At 48.4% G+C, this 20,236-nt stretch overlaps 1 protein-coding gene across 3 annotated transcripts in view; it reads right to left on the bottom strand.

Moving 5' to 3' along the window:
- Positions 1-8,541, bottom strand: part of Dapk2 (death associated protein kinase 2) — a 119,034-nt gene extending 110,493 nt beyond the window's left edge. For 2 of the 3 annotated variants that reach the window (XM_038322305.1, XM_038322308.1), the window contains exons 1-2: positions 8,418-8,541; positions 2,092-2,189 (exon numbers count right to left, since the gene is read on the bottom strand). In XM_038322305.1, the coding sequence (XP_038178233.1) occupies positions 2,092-2,183 (92 nt within the window). In that variant the 5' untranslated portion in view covers positions 2,184-2,189; positions 8,418-8,541. Of the gene's footprint in view, positions 1-2,091; positions 2,190-8,417 lie in introns of those variants that run through there. The other variant, XM_038322306.1, reaches the window with a different exon arrangement.
- Between the last annotated feature and the right edge of the window lie 11,695 nt (positions 8,542-20,236).

The following is a 20,236-nucleotide window of genomic DNA, read 5'->3' as shown; positions in this document are numbered from 1 at the left end:
GTGACCTGCCCATGACTCATCCTCTGTGATCCACTTGCTGAGTGCCTCTCTACATCAATAAATCACAGGCTGCAAGGACACAGGACACATGATTTACTTCACTGCATTAGGCAAGGCCAGGCACACAGTAGGTTCTCAGTGTGTTACATGCAGAGAATCGTGGGGAGAGAATAGGATTAACCTTTTAACAAGCAGAGTGGTTGCGGGCTAAGCGTGTCACTCAGTAGCTAGAGCACCCTGGGATGGGTCTTCCAGTACCTCCCACCCCCAAAGTAACTGTGTGGTCACCTGAAGGCAGTTCAAATTCCAACCCATTCTATAACTACCTACAGGACCCATCTCCGCCTTGAACCTTAGTTCCAACTGCTAAACGGGGATCCTGGAAGGAAGGCCTTTTCATGGCCTTCTAGCTCACCTGAGCTCCAGCCAAGTCTTAGTGTGTCTGAGCACAGGTCCCAGGTCACTGATGACTCTTATCAACCTTTTGTCTAGCCAGCACTTTGGGAGGGAGGATTCCAGGCTGAGCGCGTGCAGCCTTTACACTCGCAGCAAGGGAGGGGACTCGATTGTCTCCCAGTTCTTCCAGCTCAGGTCCAAAGTGGCGGGGGGGGGGGGGGGGGGGGGGGGGGGGGGCAAGGCAAGGAGGGGATGGCACAAACATTCTCCAGCAACAACCTCTGCATTCTTCTCCAGGACCCTCGCCCAGCCAACGTCTCAGTGTCTCTGCCCCTCGGGCACCAGTCCAATTCCACCAAGGCCTTGTTATGAAGCATGCCTCTAGCCAGGCTGGAGTTCGAGGAGGGACACATCATTGTACCCATGGCACAGAACACAGGCTAAGGCAAGGATACCAGCTCAAACACCTCTAGCAGCTCGACCAGGAGGTGCTGTTTCTCAGGTCGGAGGTGGGGGTTGAAGTGCAAAAGGGCCTGCAGCAAAGAGACCCTGGTTTTCCACCCAGAACCCCTTTTTTAGGCCCAAGATTAGTAACAGAAGGCTGAGGAGTCCTTCATGTCCACAGACAGACATTTGCTCCCTACCCAACCAGTCTGCAAGGTCAGTCACCCCCTGACCTGTGCCCCACCCCCTCCCCGCCACCTCTCTTCCTGGAAAAAGGCTCCCTGGCTTTGTTCTGTTTGCCTTTAAAACAAAGGATATAAGAATTTGTGCTAATTTGACAGCTTTAAGGAGAAAGGCTTCCTGTTTTACCTGTCTGGTTCCACGGGCACCCTGCTCTGCTGGGTGTGTGAGGGGCTGGAACGCATTTGAGCGGGCAAGCACCTCGCTCACAGGAGGGAGCCGGACAAGTGTTCAGGGGCAAACTGGGCAGCTCAGAACCTTAACTTTGTTGCTCACTGCCCTCAGCAACTTTGAGAAACTCACTTCAACCCTGCCCCGCAGTCTACCTGTGACAAGAACAAAGGGGACTGCCATTCCCTGTGTGGTATGGAGACCAGGGCTTTGGGACTAGTGTCTTAGAGCCACTAAACGTCAGCCATTTTTAAAAATGGAAGTTCGGTGGGGGGGGTGGTGATCTTCAGAAAATCTCATTTCTCCCTTCACAAAATAGTGACTTTGAAATGAGAAGAAAGTTTAGTTAAGCCCTACTCTCGGCTGAGCCAACAACTCAGATCCCAGAAACTTCCTGCCGAGGCTGGTAAGGCTGTTACTCAATACAAATCTCTTTTCGGGAGGATTACTTCACCTCCCATTCAGGCTCCAATTTAAAAAAGAAAATCCTAGGGAACCATGGAGAACCCCAACGGGACACCAGGAACAAAAACCAACAGGTCAGATGTCCAGCCGACCTGGAGAGAGGGCTTTATGGAGGGAAAGAGGACAGATTTCATGAGGTTATCCCATAGCTGTCAGACTATACAGAGCACACAGACCCCGGCTGTGCAGCTCTTCTGACATCATTTACAGAGAGAGACAGATCTGCAGCGTCACCCATGAGGATGAATAAACCCTGGGCTTGTTTGAAAGCTTCCCAACAGCCCTGTGACAAACCCAGCTTTATAACCCCAACCAGGCAACAGAAAAGTGAGTGAGCCCATCTACACCCCTCCACCTCTCAACACAATCTCTTACCTCCCCAGCTCCTCTCCAATGTCATAAAAATCCTCCACCTTCTGCTGCTTGAACGTCTCCATGTTTGGGCTCTTCATCGAGGCCTGGACCATACAATCCTGAAATGGAAAGAAACCTAAGCTTAGGACGGCCATGCAAATTAACACAAGCTGAAGAGTCTGAGTCTGAAAAGCAACCAACTGCAGGGAGAAAAGAGGTTCAGTCACCCACAGCCTTGGTTCCCTGAGGACGGGCCTGTGTGAGCGGCTCACCTGTGGTGGTGATGTAGAGTGTCCTGGCTACTTTCGTGTCAACGGCACAAGCTAGAGTCATCGGAAAGGAAGGCATCTCAATTGAGAAAATGCCTCCCTCAGATCTGGCTGTGGGCATTTTTCTTAATTAGTGATTGATAGGGGACGGCCCAGCCCATTGTGTGTGTTTCCTTCCCTAGACTGGTGGTCCTGGGTTCTATAAGAAAGCAGGCTGAGCAAGCCATGATGAGCATGCCAGTAAGCAGCACCCATCCAAGGCCTCTGCATCAGCTCCTGCCTCCAGGTTCCCACCATATTTGAGCTCCTGCCCTGATTTCCTTCAGTGATGTGGAAGTGGAAGTCAAACCCTTCCCTCCTCAAGTTGCTTTGGTCATGGTATTCCATCAGAGCAGTAGTGACGCTAAGACATAGATTTCATTCCTCTCTTAAAGTTCATTTTATTTTTATGTGTGTGGAAGTGGGTGTGTCTATATGTGGATATGTGCACGCAAGTGCAGATGCCAAGCGGGCCAGGAGAGGGCATCAGATGCTCTGAAGCTGGACAGACAGGCGGGTGTGAGCCCGGCCATGTGTTCTGGGAACTCAGGTCCTCTGGAAGAGCAGGCGCATGAGCTCTTAATTACCAGCAGAAGGAGAGGAAGCAGGACGGGGAATACAGAGTAAAGTTAACCAAGCCATATAAAAGAACAGAGATTTAAAAATATGGGTTAATTTAAGTTTTAAAAACTAGTTAAGAACAAGCCTAAACTATGGCCAAGCTTTAATAATTAATAATAAATCCCCATGTCATCTTTTGTGAGATGGCAGCCCAAAGAAAAATCTGTTTGCACATGTGATATGCAGATAAACATGCAGGCAGAACACCTTTATACATAAAATAATATTTTTAAAAGCTAAAATATAGGGCTGAAGAATATTTTCCCAACATGTAAGACCCAGTTTTACCTGGACAAATCATTTAAGTGACCAGACATGCAGCTTTCCCATCTGTAAAATGGGACCGATACTGTAAAAATCAATTTCGAGTCATGAAATTGTTTCGTGAGTGATTAAGTACTGTAGAAAGACAAGGGATTATCATGACTTCAGCTCCCTTGGGGGCTGTGCCACCCGATGGTGAGTCTGAACGGATTGGTAAGTGCTCACTCATCACCTCACAGGGAACATGGGTGGGGACGGTATGACAAATTAAAACAGCACCAGGAGCCAGGAGCCCGAGGTGCTGGTTCCAGTACTACCCGCATCTAGCTCTGTGACCTCACCACTTGGCAGAGGAACCCAGTTTCTTCATCTGTGGGACACAGCTACCTCTGCCTGCACAGGACACCTCAGCAAAAGACACAGAGCAGTTCGAGCCCCAGGGAGCCCTCACTGTAGGGCCTGTATCTTCCCTTGCAATCCTCTTACCCAAAGAGTTCACCCGAAGACAGCGCCCTTTTGTGACATATGACCAGCTGCCTATGGAGTCACTCAAGGGTCCTTAGCAAAGGTATCACAGCCCATTTTGGCCAGCATGGGCAGCTCTTCTCCTGCCTGCCAATCAAATGCCAACTACACTCAGGCTGTGACCCTGAGAGCCTGTCCTTTCCAGATTAAGTAGGACCATCACATAGGACAGGTCTCACCAACATCAAGAAATTGGGGCTGTCTGGATCTCAGGAAACCAGAGCCCATTACCAAAATGTCCCATCCTTCATCCATTCTGCCAAAGCACACAGATCCCTCAGACCCCCAGACAGAGCTGGCCTGTCTCCCAGATCTCGCTTTCAGGGCCACCTTCCTGTGGACACCATGACCCTTCATGCCCACTGTGCAGCTGTGGCGGGCCTGAGTGTGCACAGACACTAAAAAGAGCACTATCCCTGTTGGCCCCCTTTCTCATCCTCAGCCCCTCATCTGTAAATGGAGACACCCCTATGAAGCCTAGCATCTGCTTCACATACCAGTGTGGAGACCCAATACAAAAAACTATGTAAGATACCGTGCACAGGAGGATGATTTTATTATCACCACTTGTTCCAGGCCACTGTGTTCCTGTTTCCTATGGCATAAAGTCAATCAGTTCAACTCCCTTCTCAGGAAGAGGTTTTGGGGTCCTCTTAGCAAGTTTGACTCAACCGGAATCAGAAACTGAGCCTGTCTTCATTCTCACGACCCCTGCAAGACGCCCGAAACCAGTACTCCTTCTAAATAAGCCATTCATCCAGCTCTTAGGGAAGGGCACCAAGCTCCCATGGAGAGACAGCACAGAAAACCCCTCAAAACCCTCTTGGCAGGAACATGAAGAGTGGTCCCAGCAGCTATGAGCTTCCCTTTGGTGAGAGGCCAGCTCCATCTGCCATCAGGAACTGAGGTAGATTCCGAGAAGCCCCGATTTCCCCCAGAAAAATGAACCAGGGTGAAGTGGAGGGCAAGCGAACTCAGACACAGGTCACCGCCCTATTCCACATACCCTGAGTTACAGTCACAGTGGGCTTTTCCTGTCCTCGTGGGTTCACCCTGCCATGCCACACCACTAGGAGGGCTCTTTCCATGGGAGCCCTCCCAAGAGCTGCTCCGTTTCCTCAGGGTCTAGTCACCTTCTCTGCAAGGCTGCATGGCTCTGTTCTTCCCTTCTTCACATTCTAGAAAAGTCCTCCTAATAGGATTAAGTTAGAATTTTCTCCTTCCAGACCATAATCTATGCCTGTCTCAAAAAGAAAAGCAAAGGGATTGGAGACATGTCTCAGTGGTTAAGAGCCCCGACTGCTCTTGCAGAGGACCTGGGTTCAATTCCCAGCATTCACATGGTGGCTCACAACCACCTGTAACGACAGTTTCAGGTGGAACTGGCATCCTCTTCTGGCCTCCGTGGGCACCAGACACAAATGTGGCGCACAGACACACACGCAGGCAAGGCACTCACACACGTGAAGATAAGTTTGGGAGAAAGGCAATGCCTGTGTCTTGACATAGCAAATCCCAGCTCTGCTGCTTGCAGCCCCATTGCCCTTTCACTGAGCACATGACAACTCTTCTGAGCTTCACATTAGCTTCCATGGAAAACAGGCCTAGTCAACCCTGATGCTGTTGAGTGTGTGGAACACCCAGACACTGCCAGGGGAGAGACACACTGGGAAAAACCACTCTGAGTCCTGTGGAAACATTTCTGTGAACATACTGTAGGAAACCTGCGTAGCTGTTTTCTAGAATGGCCCATTTAGCAACAAGAAAACTACTAGTAACAACTAAAAATTGGAACCGTCTAGAAAACCGTGGGTAGACCCACTGAATATACATACATAATGGAGTCACTATACAACCGTGCGAATTAGGGAAGTGCGGCTAAGTGCTATAACATGGGCAAATCTCACAAGCGTGAAGAACAAAAGAAACCAGATCCCGCGAAAAGAGTATATACTGTCTGATTCAATTTGGAGACTGCTTCTCCACAGAGCTGAGGATATGCCTCAGTTATCAGGGTATGTATGTAGCATGTACAAAGCCCTGGCTTCCATCCCCAGCACCAAATGCACTGGATATGGCTGGCACACACCTGTAATCCCAGCACTCAGGAGGTATCTTGAAGTTTCAGGCCAGTGTGGGCTCTAAGGTAAGATCCTATCTCCAAAAAGAAAAAGAAATGGAAAAATAAAAGTGCTGGGATATAGTTCAATTGGTCGAGTGATTACCTAGTGCACAAAGCAGCTATAGCTTCCATCCTCAGCACTCCATAAACCAGGCGTCGTGGCTCATACTTAAAATCTCTGCACTACAGAGGTCAAGGTTCAAGGTCAACCTCAGCTACATGATGAGTTCAAGGCCAGCCTTGGCTATATGAGATCTTGGGGGGGGGGAGGCATAAATTACTATTTATTTACTAAACTTATTTTTTAAGATGTAGTTATCTGTATGTGTACAGTTGCTTTGCCTACATGTATGTGTGCAGTGCCCAAAGAGGCCAGAAAGGGGCATCAGACCCTCTGAACTGAAGTTAAAGATGGTTGTAAACCATCTTGTGGGTGCTGGTAACGGAACCCAGGTCCTCTGGAAAAGCAGCCAGTGCTCTTAGCCACTGAGCCATCTCTCCAGGCTCCTCATAAATATCTGCTTTACAAGTGAGATGATACATGTGGAACGCTCTTGGAGCCCCAGAAAGACAAAGACTGTAACAGTCTCACCTCTGTCCCTTTGCAGAGGCTACCAGAGGCAGGTTCTCTATAAATGGTTGATTTGCTGTTAGTGCCCAGCCTCCTTTCTCGAGACCACAGCTCAGACACTTCACCATCAAGGGAAACACCTGGTGGTGGCTGTCATTCTTTCCTAACACCTCCACAGATCAGTCTGCATCTTACTTATGTTGGTAAACTGTCAGAGTCATGTACAGCAACTCTAAGGTAGAATTATCACCAAGTTTGAAAGGCTGAAACCACATATCAGAAGCAAGGGATGTGACTATAATTTTTGATCAGAGACTCAGGCTACCATCTCCAGACAGTTCGAAGATGATACCCATCTGAGTGTCCACTTTCTCCCAAGGGACTCCTGGGAATTCACCTTCTTGTCCATGGCCCTAACACCAAGCAACAGTCTAGGAGGTAACACAGAATTCTTAGGACCCCACAGAAAGGGTCACAAATATCTTTCCAGTTTAATCTCCTCTTCAGAAGTCACAGGGTGAGGAAGTGGGCCAGCATACTCCCACACCTTGCTGTGGACTGGGGTTTGGGGTAAAAACTCACCTCAAAACAAAAGTCTGAACCCACTGGGGTCTGGTCTCACTCACTTGTTTGACAACAGGAGGACTCTGAGGTCCAGACAGGGGAAGGGACTTGCCCACCATCACACACCTAGACCATCAAGTTTCCCAGGGCTTCTCTTGAGAGCCACCCAACTCCTCCAAGGGTGGCTCAGGATTGGAAAGCCTGTGGCCTTCTGGGGGACAACTTCAAGGTGGGAGCAGGTGCCCAGGTCTGGAACACCACCCCAACATTCACTGTCTTCCCTTATTCTATGAAACCTCACTCTGATGTTAACTCTCTGAGCGCCTCACCCTCCCTCACCCAAATCCAGTAAGGGAAACCAGGCTATGACACGGGCAGGCAGTGGTTTGAAACACACACACACACCCCTATGAAGAATCCTCAAACTCGGGCTCTGGGGAAGCTGCCAGCAGAAGGGAGGGGACTCAAGCATCACAGAACTCCTTTGGACAATCCCTGATAAGGAAGCTTAGGGCTCAGAGAAGGTCGGAGAAGCTGCCTCCCTGAGTTGACATGAGAAAAACTCCATGTTTTGATGAAGGTTCAGCTTCTCTGGGCAGCTGGATTGTTTGCTTCCCCCCCCCCCACCCCCCATCTGACAGGATGGAAGGCTCTAGAGAGGTGTCAGGGTCAGCTGGCTTTTATTCCTGCCAGCAAGAAGCTTGCCCCTGGGGTAGCAGATAACCCACCCATTCCTGACCCCTCCTCAAGCCTCCCAGGAAGCTACTGGGCTATCAATGCCATCACTTTAGGTGCCAAAAACTTAACAGGGGCTAGGTAGGGAGGAAAACAGGGCTTTAAGCTTAACTCTGAAGCAGTTAAGGTGCCAGGGTCTCTTAGTCAACAAAAATTCCCCTAGGATGCTAACGTAGTTGGGAACCAATGTCAGAAACCAAAAGAGCGCCCAGCTGCCTTCAAATTTAAGAGGACAGGGCGCCAGGGAGTGTCCCTCCACCTGCCCACAACTCATTAGGCCACACTGGAGGTTCATTTCACAGGAAGTAGCCTCCTGTGCCGAGGTGGGAGGAGGAGGTGTGAGCCCCCACAGAGACTGGGTTTGTCTCCCTCCTACAGGACTGGTCCCCTTTGAGGGAGCCAACTTGATGTACGGCTCTTTCCCTTCCACCCAGGTGTCAGGCCTCTGTCCGTCTCCCCACCCCGTCTCCAGGATCAGAGTGTCAAGCAGAGGAGGCACCCCAGGAAGCAGCGTGCAGACTGGCCTCCGGGTGCCGCCACAACGCGCAAACCGCAGAAGGGCCATATCCTAGACAGGCAATGTCCCGCCACCCCAGCCCCGGCTGCCGTCGAGCCCCGCGTCCCGGGCACTACTCACGGCGAGAGGCTGCGCTGCTTGTGAGGCGGGCAGGACGGGTACTGGGGCACGGCGGGGTGCGCGGCGCTCGCTCCGCTCAGCTCTGCCTCCAGCGCCCGGCGTCCTCCTGCAGAGCCGCCGGGGAGTCGAGGGGGCGGAGCGGCCAGCCCCGTCCCAGGCGCCGGCTGGAGGCGCGCCCGGACACTCGACCCGGGACTCGGGGCGCCCCCTGCTGGAACCCCCGAGGGACCGCCCCGAGGTGAGGGCTCGAACGCTCAAGCAACCAGCAGGTTCCCTGCATCCTTTCCCGCCCTGTCGCTCACATGCTGTGCCGTCTGGGTGAAAGCAATGAGTTCCATGACTACACAGCCCGGTCCAACTGCCCAGAAAATAGTATTTCTTTGCCCTTCGTCGCCCACCTACGCACACCCTGAGGATGTCCCATTACCCAACTTCCAACTCGAGTATCCTTGGACTGCACGGATTCTAGAGGGACCTCACCTCCTTTGTCTCATACAAGAAAGGCAGGAAACTCACGTCCCCGACTCACCCCCTTGCCCAGCTTGGGGTCTGCCCGCGTTTGCCCTTCCCACGCTAGCCCGGGCACCAGTCCCTGTATCACCATCAAGCCTGTATTAATGAAGGACTTGGGAATAAATCCTTCCTCTCTTCCTTCTGCCAGAAAATATCAAAGGAGAAGAGAGATCGTGTGGTAGCGCTGGTGGGTGGAAACAAAACTGAAGCCAAGTTCAGCGGTCTCAGTTTAAGACCAGAGGCCTATCAAGGAGGGAAATAAGGAATGTCGCCTAGAGCGCCCAGCCCTAAATCACTGAGCCAGTTAATGCTGTGAGTTTGGCTGGATGTACAGTCCTTTAGGAGATAAACTTCTGGGCATGCCTATAGGGATTCCTAGATTGAGTTATCTGAGCTTTGGGGCAGCCCACCCTAGATGTGAACAGCAATATTCCTTGGGCCAGGATCCAGGACTTCAAAAAGGGGAGGGGAGGGGAGGGGAGAAACAGTGGACAGTGAGTGCGATCCTACTCCGGTCATTGCTCCAGTGTCTGGGACAGCCTCAAGGAAGATCTCAGATCTTCATGTATGACCTTTTAGGTTTGTGAAGATTCTAGGGTTCTCCTCAGTTAACTGAGTACCAGCATTCAGCTTCCCACGCTCACTTGCTCACTCTCTGCTCTGTGCTCTCCCTCCCTCCCTCCCTCCCTCTCTTCCTCCCTCCCTCCCTTTTCCTCCCTCCCTCCCTCTCTCTCCCTCCCTCTTGATGTGGAGTACAATGTAACCACTGCCTCACACTCCCGCCGCCCTGATGGACTACACCCTAGAACTGTGAGCCAAAATAACCCCTCTCTTGACTCAACCCCCCCACACCCCTTGGGTATCTTCTCTCAGTAACAAGCAAAGTAACACAGTTACCCATAGGGATCCTTCCGAGAGCTGAGGCTGTTAGGTTCTGAGTCATGGGCATGATCCAAAGTCCTGGTCCGCCATTCTTTGTGAGGTCACCAGAAAGTGGAAACAATTTTAATAGATGGTTGTGAATCACCATGGGGTTGCTGGGACTTGAACTCAGGACCTCTGGAAAAGCAGTCAGTGCTTTTAACATCTGAGACATCTTTCCAACCCTGGCATAAATTCTTTTAGTGGCTTCCAGCGTGGTCATGAGTGACTGGAGAATGGAAACAGGTAAAATGCACCTGAGGTGTACACTGTCCCTCAGCCTTTTCAATACCGGAACACTGAGAGTTGGCCCCACCCAACTCAGACTCAGGGCAGATCCCAGACATTCACATTTGACCAGACAGGCTTGCAGGTTCTGGGGTTCTCAGAGAAATAGCTACCTACCATCTGGGGTCTTCTGCTGTCAGTGGGCAGAGAGAAGGGCACGCCCTGGTGGTGAGATGTCACCACTCTAGGGAGGTCCCTCAGCCTCCAACCAGCTCCAAATACCTCCCTTCCTGTTGCTAGTTCTGTTGCTGTGTAACAAACCATCCTAGCCTTGCTGACACAAACCAAGTCTCTGGTTATGCTCCTGCACTCCTGGGGTCCACCCTCTAAAAGTCACTCATGTGTGATCCCTGCCACTCTTAGTTCTTTCTTGCCATTTCCCTGTGCATGTTTTCCTTATAACTAATATCCACTTTCAACCAGAGCGAAAACAATTTTTTGTCCATCTTGAACTAGCATATTGCATGCTATCCGAACCTAGTAAAAGCATGTTACATTGAACACAAATGTAATCCATGAAAGAAATCACAGCTGTCTCATTCTCTCTTGCTCCCTGCAATAGTGACTTTTTGGCAACAAAACATGGCAAAAGCAACTTAAGGAGAGTGTTGTGTGATATTATTTTAAGATGTATTACAGGCCAGGTGGATTATTGAATCTACTTTTAAACCAAAAAAGGAACTACTAGTTTAAAATAATTTTGATAGATTTTTTTATATTGATACAAATTTCAGGTTATTTTGGTTAGAACATACTACACATACATTTCTACTCTTGTTCAAGGTATCATACCTATACAGCTCAACAATGTAATACAAATTCCTAGACCTTGAAAGTTATTACAAGCTATTTAGGATAATAAAGAAATGCAGGTTAGTAGTTAGTCACCTATTACAATTGAACTTATAGTCATATTAGGTATGTCTTCAAGGTCAATCAGATTTTAGATAGACAGGTCATATTCAAACACTTCAGAGATCTGCAGAATATGGCATTTAAGATGTTTTAATAACAGGCTTTTTATGACAATGAGGCATGTTTGCCCCTGCCAACACCAATCTACTTCAGAGAAGATGATGGGCATCTAAGAAACTCCATGTTGAGTTTACTTTCTTTGTGGCAAAAGTAAGCCACTTGGCAAGAAAGTGCCCTTGCCTCAGCTGCAGACAGTATGCAGTCCAATTTGGACAAGCAGGACACAAAAAAGTGACTACTTAACCTTGCCAAGACAAGGTAGGACAGTCCTTCAGAGGATCCTGCTTCACAGAAAAGTCTGTCATATAGTCTAGGCCTGTAGGTCAAAGATTGATGCCCCAAAATTATAGAGGAAACTTGAGTGACTATCCAGGAAGTCAGCTGTTTGTCATTTCTCACATTTTTTGGAAGTTGCTTGCCTGTACTTCCTGCTTACTCAGGTGATATTTTCTTCTCAGGTCTCTGAGAGTTGAAATTGTCTTGTTATCTGCTGCGCACCGTGCCCCCGTGTCTGCTCTCTGTGCACTATTACCCAGTTCACGAGCTTCGGGCAAGGGGCTGGAGGTTAAAATACACAGACACACACAGACAGAGAGACAGTGACACGGGTCATCCTTGAATTCCCCAAGAATGCCCCCTTTACTGTGTTCAGGGGCAGATTATATAGAGATAGCCATGCCCCAGCCAAACCCACCAGAAACCACTCTCCTGCCATCAGGAACTCCTGAAGGTCTCGTGCTCAGAGCAGCTGTAGGCACTCAGATCAGGGGATTACAAGAAATTCAGGATCTGGGGTCTCACTGCTCCCAACAGTTATCAGATTCAGAAAAGAAATTCACTGGGTAGTGGTGTCACACTCGTTTAATCCCAGCACTTGGTGGCAGAGGCAGGTGGATCTCTGTGAATTTGAGGCCAGCCTAGTCTACAGAACAAGTTCAAGGACAGCCAAAGCTAACAGAGAAACCCTGTCTCAAAAACCAAAAAAAAAAGAAAAGAAAAAAGAAAAAAAGAAATATATTCATCTTTAAGTCAGGCAGTGGTGACACACGCCTTAAATGCCAGCACTCAGGAGGCAGAGGCAGGTGGATCTCTCTGTGAGTTCAAGGCCAGTGTGAGCTACAAGTTAGTTCCAGAACAGGCTCCAAAGCCACACAGAGAAACCCTGGAGAGAGAGAGAGAGAGAGAGAGAGAGAGAGAGAGAGAGAGAGAGAGAGAAGAAAAATTTACTAAAGAAATGTAAAGTGTATATGGTTCAAAGACATAAGAAGATAGCTTTGGCTTGGTAATATAAGTTGGCATAGAGGCAATTAGGTACAATCTTTTGAACTCACCAAGATAGGATAGATATGAAATATTTTCTCAAAATTTGTCAGTTTATAATGGACTAGATGTTGTTGATGTATTTATTGCTGGTATATATTGCATATAGTTATTGTACTTATGATATATAGTTTTTATTATATTAGTTATAACCTTTTTAATTTTTATTTTAGACAAAATAGGGGAAATGTGGTAATATTTTGTTTGTGATCTAACAAAGGTTGCCTGGAGATCAGAGCTAGCCGCCAGTTAACCATAGAGTCCAGGCAGTGGTGGCACACACCTTTAATCTCAGCACTTAGGAGGAGGAAAGAGGAAGCGATGTGGCTGGACAGAGAGAGGAAGTGATAAGACAGGATGAAGACAGGGGTTTGGCCCCTTTTTTAGCTGAGGAGTTAGCAAAGTAAAAGTTGGCTGTGGCTTGCTCCTTTGTCTCTTTGATCTTTCAGCATTTACCCTGATATCTGACTCTGGGTTTTTATTATTAAGACCAACTAGAAGGGAGGGGAGCAGAGAAAAATATATAGCTCAATAAAAACAATTTTCAAAAAAAGACCAACTAGAATTTGCAATACACAAGAGAGAAAAATAGGCAGGGCTGGCAGGCAGAGAGAATAAATAGAGAAATCTGGGGGGAAAGAGGCAAGAAAAAGAAGAGAGGAGGACTCCAAGGGTCAGCCACCAGCTACACAACAAGTCGTGGAGTAAGAAGTAAAGAAAGTTATATAGAAATAGAGAAGATAAAAGCCCTGAGGCAGAAGATATATAGACTAATTTAAGCTAAGAAAAACTGGCAAGAAACAAGTCAAGTTAAGGCCAGGCATTCATGTAATAATAAGGCTCCATGTGTATTTATTTGGGAGCTAGGTGGCAAGCCCCCAAAGAGCCAAAGAGTATAACAACCAACTACAGGAAAGGTTTGTTTTCAGCTCACAGTTCAAGGGCATGCAGGAACATGAGGCTGTCCACCGTGGCTTCAGGAGCGTCAGGCTGCAGTCCACCGTGGCTGCAGGAGCGTGAGGCAGCTGATCACATTGTATTCCCAGTCAGGAGGCAGAGAGAGATGAATGCTTGCTCAGCTCTCCTTCTCCTTCCTATTCAGTCCAAAGCCCGACCCATGGACTAGAACCATTCATATATAGAGTAGGTCTTCCCCCACAGTTAACTCAACCTAGAAACTCCCTCTTGAACATGCCCAGAGGTGTGTGTCCTAGATGACTCTGTCTTGCCAAAAGACAATGGAAATTAGTATCACACCCAGGAGAAGATGCTGGATAATCACATGCTGATAACCTGCAAGATGACATGCACCTATAATCCCAGCACTCAAAAGACCCACATAGAAGGGTTGTCTGAAGACCATCCTAGGCAACAGAGCAGGAGACCATCTTTAAAACAAAAGAAAGGAAGGGAGGGAAGGAAGAAGGGAGAAGGAGGGAGGGAGGGAGGGAGGGAGGGACGGAAGGAGGGAGGGAGGGAGGGAGGGAGGGAGGGAAAAGGAGGGAGGGAGGAGGGACGGGAGAGAGAGAGAGAGAGAGAGAAGAGAAAGAGAAGAGAAGTCAGGCAGTGTTGGCGTATGATTTTAATCCCAGTATTCAGGAGTCAGAGGCAGGCACATCTCTGTGAGTTGTGAGTTCAAGGCCAGTCTGGTCTACAGATTGAGTTCCAGGACAGGGCTACACAGAGAAACCCAGTGTCAAAAACAAACAAACAAGCCAGAGGGGCTAGAAAGCTAAAGTTACTACAGAGGTTTAGAGCTCAGTTCCTGGTACCCACGTTGGACAGCCCACAAGCCCTGTACTTCAGCTCCAGGGGCTCCAGCCTTTAAGAGCATCTGCACTCACATGTGCGCATGCCAACACAGACATATACATATACACATAATTAAAAATAAAATAAATCTTTTAGAAAATAAGCATTGAATAGACAAATACGTAATGAATTTTAACAACCACTACTCATTACCCGTCTTCTAACATGTACCTTCCCAGGCCTTTACTTGGAGTTCTCTGCTTCGAAGTGGTTGTTATTCTCCCATCTTACAGATGTTGTAACTGAGGCATGTGGAAGTTAGCTTTTCCCAGACTCACACGACATGAGGGCTCAGCTGTGACGTGAATCTTGCCTGCCCACCTCCACAGCCCAAGCTTTTCCTGCTTCTCCCAATGTCTGACTTCAACCGAAACATCCACATTTCTTTGCTGTTGTTTTTGAGACAGAGTTTCTCTGTAGCCCTGGCTGTCCTGGTACTCACTCTATAGACCTAACTATCCTCAAACACCGAGATTCACCTGCCTCTGCCTCCAAAGTGCTGGGATTAAATATGTGCACCACAACACCTAACCCCACATTTCTTTTTATTTATTTAAATTTGGGGGGTTTTGGTGTGTTTTGTTTTAGTTTAACACTGTTGTTCAAGACATGATTATTCTGTTTGTAGCCCTGGCCCTCCTGGAACGCTCTTTGTAGACCAGGCTGGCCTTGAATTCAGAGGTCCACCTGCCTCTGCCTCCTGAGTGCTGGGATTAAAGATGTGCGCCACCATGCTTTGCCCAACATCTCTAAAATAGGGTTACTTCAGGCCACGTGTTCAAAAGTCCCCATACATCCTGCATCACTTACATTAAGATATCTGATAGGTTCTGCACATCAGGTGATTTCACAGCACAGGCTGAGGCCCCCTGCACCCATGTTTCAGAGACCTGGGGAAATGAGTGCATCTTCCATCATCTACCAAACTGCAAACACAACCAAGTGCTTGCTTTGTGCCAGATGCTCTGAGGGGCTCAAGTGAGAGTGTTGGAAGAACTCAAAGTTGCTGTAGGATGGCAACACAAGCCCATGGGTAAAGAGGTCCCAGGGGCAGGCAGCAAAGGGCAGGCAACATGGGGCTGTGTCAAAGCACACCTGGTGCCCGATGAGTTGACAGGATGTAACGTACTCTGGACAAAGAGACAATGTAGGGATGAAACTGGTGTATGGGTTGGCCATGCCAGATGACACTGGGGTTGGCTTCTATGACGCAAGGCATGGGGACTAAGAAGGACTGTTTAAGGGTAGAGAGGAACTTGATGTTTACTTGCTCTGATCTCAGATGGTGACTTGACTGCCCTGGCTCTCACCCCTGGGAGTTAAATAGAGCTAAAAATAGCATATTCCACACCATTGAAAGTCTGAGGTCAGTGCCTGGCCCTCCACTAAGGTTCAGTAAGTGTTAGCTACTTCTCTTATTCTGTACATGTCTGGGTGTGAGCTCTCTTGGGGAGAAGGTACATCTTAATCACCTTTGCACCCATTCTGCCCCAACCCTTCCCAGAGCAGATTCTAAGGAAGTACCCAATAAAGTCTGCCATGTAGACGTCTTGGCAATGGATCCAATGACGACACCTCTCCTATCGGTCACATCAGGTGACTCTCCACAGCTGGTCCACTTCCTGGGTGCCAGAGACAGGAAGCCTCCTCTTCCCAAAGGTGGCCTAGTGACCTAGCTTTCTAGCCCTGCCCACCCAGCCCCATGCCCTCTGCTCTTCTACACCCAGCCATACAGAACTCGGCCGTGGAGCAAACTTTGACAGAGTTCTTCCTGCTTCCTCGGTGGGGAGATCCAGTGGCTTCTGTAACTGCAATTTTGCTGGACTCAGCAAGGTCTCGAGCCCATTGCGGGAAGGGCAAGAGCGAGGAGGGGAAGGGGCTGGCCGCTGGGCGGCTTGGAGGATGGAGATTCACCTTACCTGTGCTGCACTGCACTTGAAGGGTACTGACTGGGGGAGGGGCGGAGGCCCAGTGCCAGCAAGGGTCAGGTCTGTGCCCTGAGGGGCCTGGAGAGAAAGGGAAACCTGGAGACCAGCTTGATTTAAAAAAGAAAAAAAAAAGAAAAAAAAAAGAGAGCTGTGTTGGTAGGGAGGACCAGAAGAGAACAAGGGGGTGTGGAAAACGGGAACTTCTGTGTGCGTGTAAAGGGCTGTGGGTATGAAGTCGCCCGTCATGGCCTGCCTGGGTTTCCTGACCAGCAGAGGGGCCCCAGTGAGGGATCTTGACCCACATATTTGCCTTCTACCTAGGGTAGAGTCTGGTGATATGGTACTTGGCCAAGGCCCCAACCTATGGCTACCCACCCATGAGTTTAGGCTGGGCTATCACACAGTCCTCTTTGTGTTCTGCTGCTTCCCCCTTTTAAGACTTGGTTGCCTCAGCTGTAAATGAGACTAACTATACCTTCAGGGCTGATGTTAGAAACAATCTCTCTCTCTCTCTCTCTCTCTCTCTCTCTCTCTCTCTCTCTCTCTCTCTCTCTCTCTCTCTCTCTCTCTCAGAGCCAAACACTTGAGAAAGCAGTAACACAGATGTCAGCTTCCCTTCCCTGACCCAAGGTCCCCCACCTTGACAGTCTGAGTCTGTGCATCTGTCTCCGGCCATGCTCCTTCCCCCACCTCAGAAATATTTATTTTCACCTTCATCTGTACAGGTCTCAGCTGAGATCTGAGTCCAACTCGTGCATTCAGACCTTTCTTGGTGCCCACCCCTGGTAGTCTGAGCTGTTCCCATAGAGAAATGAGGCACTAACATGGGGTGGGAGACTTGGAGACAAGCAGAGGGGATATCCTAGGAAAAGATGCAGGAATTCTGCATTCTGAGCCTGCATGCCAGGCCAGGGTCTGGGCAGAGTCCAGCAGGAACCCAGAGATCAGAGAGAAGGGCACTGAGCACCTGGGAGGGAACAATAGGGATGCTCCCCCTCTTCCAAGGACGGGAACTCTTCCCTGAGTTCAGTCACATCTGCAAAGCTGAAGAGACAGCTTCACCTTCCTGTGTTTGCTGATAGGTCCTTGACTCCTGTCACCTCTCCACACACTTAGGGTCCACCCAAGGCCTTTTCCAGATCCACATGGGAAGGCCAGCGAGGACAGCATTTCCTTCCCAGCCTTACCTGATAGGGCTAATGGCTTTAGGATGGCTCCTCCTACACCCTTGGCTGACTCTTGATCCCTGTGTGTCCTGACTCTCCCTCTCAGAGCCCCTGTTCTGCCCTCCTGAGTCTGCATGGTGACACCGTCTCAACCCAGTCCCTGTGCTGACCCCATTCAGTACAGCTGCATCCTGGAAAATGATGTCCACCCATTTGCAGTGGCCTCTGTCCCAAACAGAAGTGGGCCTCTGCTCTCCTCCCTTCAGACCTACTCTCAAGGCTAAGGGACTCAGGCTCCCGAGCCCTTTCCTCTGTGGGAGCTGCCTGGCCTCTCATCTCCGGCTTGGTTCCCATCATTCCTCCACAGGGCATTCTCATCCTTTAACCCGATCATACCAACAGACAGAGTTCACAGAAGCAGCTTCCAATTATCTCCTTTGACCCCATGCTGAATACTTTTCAGAGCAAAATTCTTATGGTTTTTTATTATATAGTGGGGAAATAAAGACTTGAAGAATGTAGCAAATATTCACACGTCTTAGAGCTGTCCAATTGCCAGTCTCCCTGTGTGGGGGTTTCACAGGCCAGCTAGGACTATGAGACCCTATCTCAGGGCAGAGGGATGTGGGGAGGCGCACCCCAAGTGACAAGTAGAATTAAACTTTAAAAATACTGTCGAGTGACATCATTGTGAAATATTAGAACCCTAAGGATAGCAGAAACATTTTAAAGGAATAAAGAAGGGAAGGATATTTTATCTTAAAAATACAAACTAGACCACCAGCTAACTTTTAATCCTTAGAATCACCCTATGGACAAGTTATGAAATGGTTTAACTATAGGCACAGATCCAAATATCATACAATTTTTTGAGATTGGGTCTCATGTAGACTAGGCTAGCCTCAAACTTGAAATCCCTAGGACCAACATGCCCAGTTTATATGGTGCTGGGGGTCAAACCCAGGGTTTTGTGTATGCTAGGCAAGCAACCTAACAACTCAGTGACATCCCCAGCCCAAAACACCATAATAAAAACCTTAGCAATGAAAAAAACACATGAAGCCCTAGGTTCAATCCTCTGTACTCACAAGCTAGACATGGTGGTGCACACTTATAATCTCACCACTCTGGAGGTGGAGGCAGGAGGATAAGACGTTCAAGCTGATCCTAGGAATATCAAGTTTAAGGCTAGCTTGGGCTACATGAGACCCTATATGAAAAAGAAAAGAAAAACAAAAAAAAAAAAACCTAGGTTAATTCTTGGAACATCTCTGTAAGTTTGAAATTTTTCAAAGTCAAGAGTTAGGAAAATAAAATTTAGAAACTATGAGAAAAAAATTGTTGAAGGTGGTTGATTTAGAAAATGTCTTGGACTGTTTGGGTTGCTTCAACAGAATGCCTTAAACTAAGTTGTTTCTAAACAGTAGAAATGTTTCTTAACAGTCCAGGAGGAGGGCAGCGCCAAGTTGCAGGTCCTGGCAGATTTTGTGTCTGGGGAGAGCACACTTTCTTGTTCATACATGGTGCCTTCTTACCAATGTTGGAAAGGACAATGGAGCTCTCTGGAACCTTTGTAAAACATATTTCTTTAATTTCATCTTTGACAATTTCTTTTTGATCATTTATTTTATGTGTATGGGTGTATTATCTACAGGTATGCCTATGCACCACATGTGTGCCTGTCACCCTCAGAGGCCAGAAGAGGGTGCCCGATCCCCTGGAACTGGAGTTACAGGCATTTGTGGGCCACCATGTGGATGCTGGGAATCAAGCCCAGGTCCCCTGGAAGGACAGTCAATGAGCCATCTCTCCAGCCTGTCCTTTACAATTTCATAAATGTATATAATGTATACATTATATTTGTTCATATATTTGATTATATCTATCCTCTACTCTCCCTTCCCTCTCCCCTGGATATCCCCCAACGTATCCCCCTCTCTCCTCCTCCTCCTCCTCCTCTTCTTTGGTTATAAATGAGTCCTCTTAGTGTTTTCTGCATGTACATGAGTGTGGGGCCACCCACTGGACATGAGTAACCTATAGTGGTCTCCCCTCTTCCCAGCAGCCATCACCTGCCAAAGACCCTCAACTAGGGGTGATGCCTTGTGGAGCCCCACTCCTTCTGGAGACTTTTGAAATGAGAGAACTAATCTTTTATAAGGACATACTCTGCCTTCATGACCTATTTACTTCCTACAGTCCCCCTGCTCACTGTCACTTTGGGGGTTCAGCTTGTGAGAGAAGCAAACAGTCTGGCCACATCAGTGAATAATACAGGCATGGGTACAAGGGAAGACTTCTTCCAGTTTGCATTTCCTACTATGGAAGCTTTTCATTTTTTCCCGTGTTTCCATGTTATACCTATAACTAAAGAAAACAAGATTAATCAACCAAAAAAACATTCACATTAAGGCTAGGCTAAAAAGAGTAAGCTTATACTCATGGAAACGTCCTCATTCCAGAAAATAACTATGAAATAATGTGCTTACTGCCCATAATGATCGCGCGCGCGCGCGCGTGTGTGTGTGTGTGTGTGTGTGTGTGTTTGTGTGGTGTGTGTGTGGTGTATGTGTGTTTGTGTGTGTTTGTGTGGTGTGTGTGTGTGGTGTATGTGTGTTTGTGTGTGTTTGGTGTGGTGTGTGTGTTGTGGTGTGTGTGTGTTTGTGTTGTGTGTGTTTGTGTGTGGTGTGTGTTTGTGGTGTGTGTGTTTGTGTGTGGTGTGGTGTGTGTGTTTGTGTGTGGTGTGTGTGTGTCAGCTTCAGGGATCTTCATCTATGATGCTCTCTCTTACTTTTTTGAGGCATGGTCTCTCCCCGAACCTGGTGTTCATCATTTTAGCTGACCATTGAACTCTAGGATCTCCCTGTCTCTGCCCTTACCCTGGCTCTACAGTTAC

This window comes from Arvicola amphibius, chromosome 3 (genome assembly GCF_903992535.2).
Source record: "Arvicola amphibius chromosome 3, mArvAmp1.2, whole genome shotgun sequence".
Classification (NCBI taxonomy): Eukaryota; Metazoa; Chordata; class Mammalia; order Rodentia; family Cricetidae; genus Arvicola; species Arvicola amphibius.
The sequence above is the reverse complement of the archived record's forward strand: the minus strand, read 5'-3'. Positions and strand labels throughout refer to the sequence as shown.